The sequence below is a fragment of the Falco cherrug genome, chromosome 8 (assembly GCF_023634085.1).
Source record: "Falco cherrug isolate bFalChe1 chromosome 8, bFalChe1.pri, whole genome shotgun sequence".
In the NCBI taxonomy this organism is placed as follows: Eukaryota; Metazoa; Chordata; class Aves; order Falconiformes; family Falconidae; genus Falco; species Falco cherrug.
In genome coordinates this window covers 27,261,663-27,273,478 of record NC_073704.1, presented here as the reverse complement: position 1 = coordinate 27,273,478, position 11,816 = coordinate 27,261,663, and the positions used below count along the sequence as shown (strand labels likewise).

The 11,816-nt window shown below is 44.0% G+C and overlaps 1 protein-coding gene and 1 long non-coding RNA gene across 2 annotated transcripts in view; one reads left to right on the top strand and one right to left on the bottom strand.

The window, feature by feature from the left end:
- Positions 1 to 282: 282 nt before the first annotated feature.
- LOC129736605 (uncharacterized) lies at positions 283 to 11,039 on the bottom strand. The gene is made up of 3 exons (XR_008733449.1): positions 10,964 to 11,039; positions 4,742 to 4,855; positions 283 to 3,280 (listed from the first exon to the last, which is right to left on the bottom strand). It is a non-coding gene; the product is annotated as an uncharacterized LOC129736605 (long non-coding RNA).
- Positions 10,629 to 11,816, top strand: part of XRCC5 (X-ray repair cross complementing 5) — a 54,366-nt gene continuing 53,178 nt past the window's right edge. Inside the window, exon 1 of the mRNA XM_055717720.1 lies at positions 10,629 to 11,142. Coding sequence (XP_055573695.1) covers positions 10,747 to 11,142 — 396 coding nt within the window. The 5' untranslated portion in view covers positions 10,629 to 10,746. The remainder of the gene's footprint in view (positions 11,143 to 11,816) is intronic.

The following is an 11,816-nucleotide window of genomic DNA, read 5'->3' as shown; positions in this document are numbered from 1 at the left end:
TGAAGACCCACTTTAAAGTGTGTCTGAAATGTGTCTCAGTTTTACCTCTTGTTTAACCTGTGCCTATCCAGAACTGTCATATCTCTGGGCTCTGGGTTCTTGTTTGCTTTTACTTCCTAGTGCACAAATGAAAACTTCTGATTTAATTTCATTTCTTGGGTATCTGTTTGGCTTTAGCCCCAAGGATCTGTAGGGAGAGACACGCTTCCATACCAAAATAGAAAATACATTTAACTCTACAAATATGGTCTGTGTGTCTGCGACTTGAAACTGCTATTTACAGCTGTGCTGGGAAGATTTCTTACAACCCCTAAGTACTCCAGCCATGGCTCTGATAAGTCGAAGGAGAATCCACCAAAACAGTTCTTTTGAGGTGTCTAAATATTAAATGATACCCTTGGTGCTCTCCCACACTGTCTTACTACAGTCCTACCCTCCTGCTAGCACAGGGCAAACACATTTGGCATTTTCTTTCTTCTAAGAAAGAGTCATTAATCTTTGGAAGGCCCAAATGAAATTCCTAGCCAAGAGCTAGCACAGCTTAGTGTAACAACTCTTCCAGCCAAAAGGCTACCTGCAGGTGATTTTCTCAAACGGGCAGTGCCATGGCCAATGCAATAGCTGGAAATACCAGGAAGGTGCTTTCAGTGTGATGCCTGCTGCAAACATTGTCAAGGGAACAGGATTCCCTGCATGGTGGGTGTACGCTGGGGACTTCCCACCTCCAATGAAGAACCTGGTGAAGGACACTCAGCTTCCTGGTGTGGCAGCATGAGGTGGAGGGTAGTGAGCCCAGAGAATTAGCTCATTAGTCTTTGCAGTTCTCACCTTTGAGGTACAAGGTTTATAATTTTATAAGATAATGGTTAGCAGTGGGAGAGACTCCTATGGATGACCTTTGCACCAGGCAAAACACACCTGTATGACTGCACCATGTATTTCACCAGGGGGAGAGAAGGTGCTAATTCTGCCTGCTGACTTACCTATCCCATTCAGTTTCTTTGAGAACTGAAACAATCACAGTGTAAACTGTGCTTTTAACCATAACTAGTCTCTTGAATTTACCCTTCTAATCCATCAGGCCCATGCTTTGAACCCCAGGGCTGGGAACCTGCAATTCCTCACTCTGAAACTATCAGCTGCTCCATGGATCTGTGTGGCCATCCCCAGGGATACCTTTTCAAAGCTGCAACTGCTAGTTAAGAAAAACCACTCCAATCTGCTCTTGCACACTGAAGCACGCAATTACACTAGCACTGAAGAGAGAAAAGAAGGATGCATAGCCCACATTCCTGTGCTGTGATGGACACGATTTTGCTCAAAATTTATGCAAGCCCTTTTTGTCCCAGACAATGAATTATTTGTGGGACCAGTGCCTTTCCTGCTTATTTCCAAAGACTTGTCAACATGGAAGCAGTTAGTTTAACATGGATTAATTTCTGAGTAGATTAGTCCATCCAAGTTTATACCCTGTATGGAAATGGAAACTCACAAAAAGAGGTTGAAGCAAATGCAGGGGGCTAATCTGGTTGGAAATGCAACGTTTTAATTAATTTGGCAAATTAGAAGGGATATCATGTTTGCTTTCTTGCCTACTAAAGCATGATTTCTCTTCAAACAGGCAGCCACTTAATGATGCAGGAAGGCTTGTAGTTGTGTGTCGGATCAGGTTAAATTGCCAGGGGGGTTAAAAAAGCCCCCTAAGCATCTTTTCACATAAACAAGTGAAGTGTGACTGCATGTGAACAAGCAGCCCAGAGAAACGAGGCTTGAGGGGCTCTCATGGATTTCCCCCCAGTTCCATTAACTTTCAGTCTTCGTGATTTCTTGTCATTAGACAGTAGCTGAAGTCTGTCAGAATGCATTAAGATAAAGAGAACACCTAAGTCAGGCCAACAATGTATTTGTCCCTGTGTTAAAAAAATGCTCTTGCTTTTAGCATGCTAAAACATTAAATCTTCCCCGCAAAACAGAGAAGCTAAAATCTGTTGTGGTTTGCATCCGTTGAAATTAGGCATGCCATGGATTAATTTGACCTGGAATGCTCTAAGATACAAAATTTCTGCCCAGATGTGATCTCCCTGTCTTAGGGCTCCTTTTCCCAACCATTTCTTTCAGCTGAAAATTCAACTTCACAAGATAAAAAAGGATAACTGCTGAATTTCATAGTATGTTCTGCCTGGCAAACAGGATAAAAACCCACCTCCCAGGCAACATATTCCCTCAGGGCTTGGTTTATTACAAGTTCATACATCGGTAATGTATATTAAGACCAATATATTTGAAGGTGCCTTTGACTATTTTCATATGCATGCCAAATTCTTTCTGCTCCTACAGTGATAAGGTAAGTGAATAAATTATTTCTACTACAAAATAACAGCAAACTGGCTCATTGTGATATAACACAAATATAGCTTAATTTATTCTAGCCTGGTTATCTGAATTGCCTGCACTTGTGATCCTAACAACCCCAAATATTGTAAGTACACTGAATGGCTTTTGCAATATCAGTCCTGGGCATGAATCCAACAGCTCCTAGGGTAGTTGGCCTAAGGAGAGCATGCCTTTTATTCAGTCTGTCTTTCTAAATTACATTACTTGTCCTAAACTATGGAAGTGTCAGCTTCTAATGCTTTCACTATGATGCATTTAAATGTATTTGTAGCAAGCTGCCCTTATAATTAAAGGCAATTACTAGAATATCTTTCCATCATAATGGGGATTTTCCTTAACATTTATCCATGTAAAAGTTCCACACAGAATTAATAAACACAAGCAATTTTAACCTCCATTAATTTATTCAAATGAGCTCCCCTGTGACTTAAGAAATGAGCAGAAATGATTCCTAGTATTTGCACGTAGTAAAAGAAAAAAGGTCAAATATTGAATATAGTAAACAGTATCATCCCAGGGCACATGTAGTGTCATTCGTAAATGACATCTCAGTTCTCACCAAACGTGTTGATAGAGCTACCTTTAGTGACTTCAAAGCAGAAAATAATACTGACTCCTCTACAGTGCGATTACACACCACTGAAGCAATGAATGCTAATATTGAAATGGGCTGTAAGGCAGAAGTTTTATGTGGTGGTGGTGACTTCAGCCAGCCCCACGATTACAGCAGGATTGCTCTGAGGCTGTACTTCCACCCTAAAATCAAGTCTCTTTTGATGGCTAAATTTGCCATTTATTTCCATAGAATGTTTTCCTTGTCTAGTACAAAAATCCTGCAGAAACCAGCAGTTGTCATCTTGATGACTCACTTCTCTCCAAGGAATTCCTGCAAAAAATAACCGACAGGGAAAATTTGAAAGTATTCTTCCCTGCCTCTACACCTGATACTGTCACATGTCTGCTAGTGTCATGGGTTAACATTAAGTTACGCAAATAAAACCCAAACTTAATCCCTTCTTCTTTCCTCTGAAATAGCAGCTCCCTCCTTCACACTGCTACTTCATTCCCCGAAGCCGTACAACCTGGGAATTCACAAGAATCAAAAGCTTTAAAACATGAAAATATTGCAGTGCTCCATTTTTAAAGTGCATTAAAGCTGGTATTTCTCTAAAGAGCCAAACTTCCATCCTTTCAGTCCGATTTCAATCTGCTTCCAGGCATAGGCAAACAAATAGGGATTTAAAATGCGATCCTCTCTCCCAGCTCGTAAAGAGCCTTGTTCGGCAGCTGAAGACTCTCCCCATCCCCTCCTGCAGCCTGGTTGGATGGATAAGGAAGAAAATCCTGTGTTATGAGGATTAAATTGGACCATTAGCCAGTGTTTTACGTACAAGCATGCCTACATACATGATGCTCGTGGGGGGAGGATACTAAAGGCTTATTCTTGCACATCCACAAAGCAAATCCTTCACAGAGTGAGTTATCCCTGCTAACTTGTCCAGAACAATCCTGCTGCATGAAAGTGCTTTCCAGAGATGCTGAAAACAGCTGGATTGCTAATGGCTGCAAACAGAGCAGCCATTCTCTCTTACTGCACAGAGAAAGACTGTGAAATGAAGAGCAAGTGAAGAACAAGATGGATGAGATTCTGCTTCTCCAATCTGAAATAGTAGCAGCTAACACAAGACTTCTGGGCAAAATGTTGTTGTTTTGCTGTGTCCTGTAACGCAGTCTGCATTTTCCCCCAGTTTCTAAGGTGCCATTTCATTTTACTGGCATCTACCTTGTACTTATTATCCCCTCCTAAACCATAGGCTTTAACTTTTTTCAAATACTATTTGATACTCTTTTGCTGGGCTGTTGCTTTCCCCAAAGCGAGCATATCTGACATGAACTCTCTGGTCCTCTCTAGGAACCCAGGTGCTCTGGAGTTTGGTTGAACCAAAATACTTGTATTAATTTTAAAGAAAATCAGACCCTGTACTGCTGATAGTCCTCTGAAATGTAATAAAGAAATCATCTATTGTAATGGATTTAACAACTAGATCCACAAAAGTATACCCATATTATTTCAAGAGTAGAAACACGTGCCAGGTTTTCAGTTACTTAACAGCGGGAAATATTTCATCTCTTGTGGTACCAGGCTGAGTGGCCCTCGCATGGCCTCCTTCAGAAATCCTTTGGGTAATCCATGGATTTAGAACTCATGAAAACATCATCCTGAGCAGAAAGCCAGATTAATCGACCTTAGACGTAGGAAGAAATTTTTAAATCTACCTTCCAAAAAAAGCGCAATGTTAAAAAAAAAATAAAAAAAATATATATTATTGTCTAATCTCTGCCATACCTGCATGCAGAAATTCCTCTGCAGTTTGGTGGTGCTTGCGGGGTGCACGCTACCTAATTCTGCAGGCTGTCGTGCTTCCTCTGCCTAGGATCATGTTGCCCTCCAGTGGCTGAACTGAAAAACAGGGAAAAAAGCCCACTGCGGTATTTTCTGCCTTAGAAATGCATCCAAAGAAGTCTACGTACCATGAAAGTGCAATGGCAAATACTAAGAAGCTACCTCATGCCAATTTTTAATATATTCATATAAGATGAATCCCTCCCTCCCTGTTCCTTTTAGGTATGCAATCTGAAGCAATCTTCAATCACGGGAGTGCATGCTGTTCTTTCTCCGGCATGGAAAAGCATTTAATGACAAGCCAATCCAACATTTTGATTTGCCCTTATACTTCAAAAGGTGTCCAAACCCATTTGCACATATTGTGCAAAGCAATCTCAATAATACATGCCACTGTAATGCATAAGTACCTCACATAAATACTTTTTTTTCAATAGCATGTGACATAAACACTGATAAATTTATATGTGGCAACAAAGGCACAAGGATTTTAGATACAAATATCTATGAAGTCTCAATGCCCCTCTGAGATGCCTCACGGCTTATTTTTTCAGAACATTTAGCATAATAAGGCATTTTCTGTGTTGAAAGTGAAGCTCCTTTCATGAACACCTGTGAGTGCTCAGCACTTACACAGATTTTACTGTATCTCAGACTGAGCATTAAGAAAATGTAACTTACATAACCACTGCCTACTGGTGAGAGACTTGGGTTCCAGTGATTTGTAAATCAGAACACAGGCAACCTACTGAACAAAACCAGAGAATTTAATTTTTAAAATGTTCTTTTTCAAATTTCTTATATTCATAAGAATTTCCTCTGTCACTCTCTGTCTCCCAATTTTTGTAACAAATGAGGGAAGAATCTTATGATTCCTTTAGTGTACTGTCCTAATTTTATCCAATATATATTGAAAAAGGCTATGGCATTGTGGTACAAAAAAAGTACCTGCTCCTGTAGCTGAACCTGTATCATAACATATAGACACAAAGTACTTGGTTTAAGTTGCAAGATAAACTTAATGTCAGAATTTCCTAGCATTTTGGAGCTGGACTTTTGCAACTTCAATGTTTTCTTTACTTTGTAAAGAAAAACACATTAAAGAAATAAAATGAAATTCTGTTATATAGACTCCTGACAGCTACGTGGGTTTCAGCTGGGTGAAACCTTTGGACCCACAGTATATGCTTCTGCCTTTTGAACTAATTAAATAAGTGACAGCTATGAGAGACTGTCCATTTACAAAAGTCACCTGCAATCAAGCAGCAACACCAGCAGCAAAATGTGATTAGAGATAAAACGGGAAAAGTCAGTGTCCTTAAACAGTGGAGATGTTTTCAAATCAGCTGAGCCAGGTGAATTTCAACTAAGGCAAATACAAAACTGGCTAAAGCAATCTCAGGAGTATTAATGATTTTCCTTAAAAAGATGGGTGAGATTACAGATATAACATCTACTTTTAAAAAGGGATGAGGGAGGACACAGATGTCAAGGAGTTACAGATTATTTGTGCTCCAGTTACTGGAAACTAGCATAATAAATAATTAAACCATTTATACCTGCTCAGATGATAATAAGTAAAAGAAAAAATGGAGTGGGTTCTTTTGTTTTGTTTTTAAAGAACAAATGGTGTCAAATCAACCCCACTTTTTTTTTTAATTTTATTTTTCTGAGAGAAAAACATAGGCTTTCTGGATAGAAATTATTTACCTTTGTTTTAATAAGGCTTTGATGCTGTTTTAAATTACATTCTCATAAGCAGGCTAGGAAGCTGTTGTGTATGTATAACAGATCTGCAAAAGCAACTAGAATGTTATACACAGAGCTGTGTCTAGTGGTTACCCCCAGCAGCGGCCATCTCGGGCTGAGCACTTCATGACTTGGCTGAAGACGAAACATGCTTATGAAATCTGGAAGTGACACAAAACTGAGAGGGATGGCAAGTACAATGGCAGAACTAAAAATTGATCATTACAGATTTCATAATGGTCTGAAAGAAGATGCAAGTTGTAAGACAAATGTGCCATTCTGTTCATCAGGTACAACAAACAGCAGGTGGAAGGACTACGGATGTGCAGTAATTCCACAGAACAGTATGTGCGTGCTACAGAAGAGCGTGATGCTCAAGGTGACTTCATGACAGTGTGAAAAAGGTAAATACCACATGGGGAAATGGGATAATAAACAGATTCGGCTTGTGAATTCATGCTTTACCTCTCTGTGACACTTAATACGGCCTCTGCTGGCGCAATACAGCCAGTGGAAGCTTTTACTCTGCTGCCTGAGACATGTACGTTAACTGCTTAGCCTGCAGAACAGAAAGGGGCTGGCCAGATGGAAAGAGGAGGCTGTAAATTCAGCAGCTAGGGTGGAGGGCAGTGAGGAGAAAAAGCAACAGTGACACTCTCAGAGCCTCTCAGCTCCATGTAGAAGGATTTCTGGGGCCGTTTCTGAAGCATTCAGGCTCCTCTGCAGTGGTGTAGGACTAAGAGTTGTGGGTAGCTTGTGTTTCAGCTGTGATCCACCGATTTGCCACAGTTCAGGAGCTTCTACGCTAGAACGTGTCTGGCAGGACACACCATGAGTCTGTATACTCTCCTAACTCACTACCTCTCCTTACAATGTTTTTCTTCAGTGTTTTCAGGCAAGGCTGAGTGGTGTGGTATAATGCTTCCTTATTTAGCTTTTTAATTTTCTTACTACAATAATTTCCTTATGTTTCCTAGCAGACTCATTTCCTTCCATTGCACAAACTAAACTGAAAATGGACAGAGCAGGTAGATCAACAGGTGAGAACCTGTTAAATCCCCAGAAGGATTTTTTTAAATTATTTTTTGGCTAAAGGCACAGTTTTTTAATGTGCCAAGTGTTCATGAGTCATAGATGGCCAGAGGACAAGCTCTGTGGACTTACAGCTGGTCCTCAAAGACTAGTTTTTCCTTAGAGAGTGAAACTGGTGTTTGAGATCTTTTCCCTGCAGATGTATTCCACAGAAGCAGCTAAGCAAAGACCGTCTGTGTGTTAGGTTTGCATCTCTTGGGAAGGACCATCAGGAATCACTAAACAGACATATTAAATGCTGGTGTTGGTCTGCACCACAGTTTTGTCATGTGTTTGCAAGCAGGTGTTTGGAAAGACCTCTTGGGAGAAGACAACTCTGCACACCTTATGAAGTCCAATGCAGGAAGATGCTAACAGATGCACTTCTAAGCTCTGCTTTGCTTTGAGTGCCAATTCCTGTCTACTTCATCTTCCAGCTCGCTGCCAGGCTTATACTGGTAGAAATACAAAGCTGATTGCTGTCAGTATCCTTGCCCTGCTTTGTTTATCTCTGTAGGAAATTCAGTTCGTAATTTCCCAGCGCACAGTTAGTGCATACTTCTGTATATGAACTGAGGTGAAGAATAGGTAATGATTGCAAAGTTAATTCTTCTGTGGAAAGTACTGCTTCATGTATCTGTTTCAATAAAACTATCGGGCTAGATCCCAGATGGCTACAGTATTCCTCTTTCCATGAGGCATTTATCCAAAGTTTTACCCTGTGGGCAATTGCTTCAAGAGGGAGAAAGGCCGTGTCATCTTTCTACTTTTACATTGAAGTCATTCACATTTGCTCAGAGCTGCCATAAGCAGCTGGGTCCCAGCTGCAACTCTCTGGATAATACATTCCTTCTTGTAACGAAACAGGGAAGCCATTTTCCTTGCTGCCTTGTAAAGGCATTGAGTGAAGCTAAACACAAGGCAGGCCCCTTACTGCTACTTCCCAAGAGTGTGTTTATTTAATGCAGGCTTAGTGTTTTGGGGGGAAGAAAAGTAACCAAAAAAAGGATTAAGCAGAGCAGTAAGAACCTCAGTGGGACTGAGATCTGACTCACTTTGTTGCAAATGAGATTACAGCTGATCACCCTGGATGTTGAGTCCTCTGAGATGTCACATATTTATTATTTATACCCCGAGACTGACATTCAGTAAAATGGAAATGGCCAATTAATCACAAGAATCTTTTGGCAAGTGTTTACAAGCAATGATCTTCAAGTCTTATTCTAAGCTAACAAAGCCCCGGTTTCTCAGGTGGAGCTGATTAGTCAGATCTGATGATTACCTATAAAGGGAGTTCTGTGCAGATTGCAAAGGAAATGAGGATTAAAGTTTGTTTCAGAAAAGATTAGACAGTTTTCATTTGAATGGTGGAAATAGCTCTGAGGCACCAGAAAATGCAAAGGGGGAATGTTTGGGTTTATTGTTTGTGTATTTTGCTGAGAGAGTTATAAGACCCCATTTATGCCAGGCTGAGAGTTAATGGATAGGAGGATCACATCAGGAATTTCATGGTTACAGGTGTCTTTCGTTTTACTCAGGCTTTGTAAAAGAACAGGATGCTGTACCTGGGCTGGGCATGCTAACCTTCCTGCACAGCAGAGATTCCTAGTTCATCCCCAGATTAGGTTTCTCTGAGTAATGTTTGCCATTACTGCTCTAGCTGTGAGAGTTTGGACCAAAGCCTGGGATTCAGCTTTTATGTGCAATCTAAGATTTGGAGGGAACTATGTAGGGTTTTGTGTCAATATTCTGTGCCAACAGTCAGAGCTTGGGTTTACTTCCCAACCCTGGCAGAAAAATAAAATATTATTTGATTATGAAGTCTAGCAAAATACTTTTCTGCTGATGCCATTGCTGATGAAGTTGATCAGTTCTTGTTTTGCTGTTCTTCCCATTTATACATTTGTGTGCACACATCTTTTGCTTTACGCCTAGACTGCAAGCTATGTTGGAAATTGGTTGGGGTGGGAGATTACCTGATTGCTAGACCAAGGAGGGGCTTTTGGTCTGTGGCAAGCACTCCTAGGGACTAGAGTAACATCAGGAACAATAATTATAATAGCAAACAGACCTCATTTCCTTGGCTGATTAATCTGAAGTCTCCTTAGAGACATGCAGGAAGACAACACAAGGCTTTCTCTTGTAATTGCTGACTGGATTTTTTGTCTACTGGTTTCCCATAAAATGTTTTTCATGTTGCCAAGCTGCTTTGTTCCTTTGATATGCAAAGTGCTTTGAAGAGAGGATCCCCCAATTACTGATATTCCTGAAGTATGACAATGTAAAAAGGAGGGAAGGGGGATTTTTGTCTTCAGACATCACTTATAAAAAGGAAACACTTGTGTTTGCACGGTCAGTACTCTGGTAGAAGGTTTTTAGAGTGTTCATGTGAGACTTACTGTTTTGTAGCTATACTAGTATCACCACTTTGCACTCTGTTTTGAGAATAATTATAGATAATAATGTGTTTTTTGAGATACACTGAGAATGGAAAGAACACTGGTAATGCTATTCTTAAAGGACACCAGGAAGGTAACACAGAACAAGTACTCCATATACATGATGATGTATTTGCCATTCTCTGTACGCCTCTGCCAATGATTTAATATCCAACACATGCCAAGATACACATGATATAGCATGTATTGGACTTCAGCAAGTATCAGCAGGTCTAAGTTTCATCAAACCACCTAGATGTAGTTTCACCCCAAAATTCTGTTGTTAATGCTGGGAGAAAGCTAGTATTGTGCCCATGTTTAATTAAATAATCCTGTCCCACTGGTGATCCATGACTTATCAGACGCTTCTGTCGAGCCCAAAGCCCCGTCCTGGCGGCCAGGGGGAATGGCTGCTCCCTCAGCAGCCCGAGCGGGACCCCCGGGCGTTGTGAGGAAGAGGCTGGAGGGCCCGGGGCGGGCGATGGGCGATGTGCCCCGTGGGGGGGGCGACGGACGGGGCGAGTCAGGAGGTCCCGGTGGTGGGAGAGGGCAGGATGGCCACTCCGGCCCCCGAGACTCGCCCTGCTGCTGCCTCTCCTCAGGAACCCCAGCCCACCCAAACCAGGCTTGCCGTTGCCCACGCACTGCGCACACTACGGCCAAAATCGCAGGTACCGTCGTGCCCATGAGATGTGGCACTCAGAGAGCGGCTGGGGATACGGCCTGCAGAGAAAGATGCGGGGGCTATGCCACATCTCCCTTCCCCCTCACCCAGCCGGGCCACAGCCCGCCCAGCTGCTCTCCGCGGCCGGCCCCGGGCTAACTCGAGGCCGTGTGCCCTCATGGTGCCCCGCCGCGGAGACGCTGTGGGGCCGGGCCCAGCCGTCTCAACCCCTCCGCACCTCACCTGCCCTTCGCCTCGTCCCGCCCGCGCCGCCGCGGGGCGGTGCTGCCCCTCCCGCGGAACGCGAAGCGCCGCTGCCGTGTTCCCGGGGGGACTCGGATTGGAGAGGGGGCGGTGCCGGCCGGAGCGCTGAGCGCGGCGCACCGCGTCCCGGAACGAGCGAGATGGCCCGCGGCGGCAAGGTGAGGGGAGCGGGGGTTTTCCAGCGTCCCGACAGCTTTGGGCACCCCCTCCCCACGCGCCTCGTCCTCCGGCTGGCCCCGGCCCGCTGTGGCGGCAGCGTGCTTCAGGGGGAGGGGGCGCCGCGCAGGAGGCTTTGCTGCCCGCTTGGGCCTGGCTGGGCCCCGGGGGGGCCGTGACAGCAGGGCCCCCTTGGGGGCCGGGGCCGCCGCTGCCCGCCTGTAATGCGGGAGCCGCTCAGCCTTCGGCCCTGGGCGGCCGCTTGTGCGGGGTGTTAGCGCCGCGCTGGCTGCGGGGGCTTATGGCGGCGCCCCGGGGCTGCTCCGGTGGGGCCTCTCTGTGCCAAACGTGGCCGGTCCGCTCATCCTCGCCTGAGGGAAGCGGCTTTGCCCCCCTAAGGCGGCTTGTCGGTACCGCCGGCGGCGTGGGGCCGAAGCGGCCGCCTTGCCATCCCTTCAGTGACCCGACTTCGGCGTTAGCAGCAAACGGCACAGCAGTCACGGCTGCAAAACTCGCCTGTGAAACCGATTGACTCCAAGCTGCTGCGGGTGCAAAGCTGTCTGGTACCAAAGCTGTCTGGTGCAAAGCTTCAGTACCGGTGTCTCCGGTTTTGAGCACGGGGCAGCTACCGCAGTAGTAATTACTGGTGCTTTTGCAGTAGCAATGGTTTTGCCCT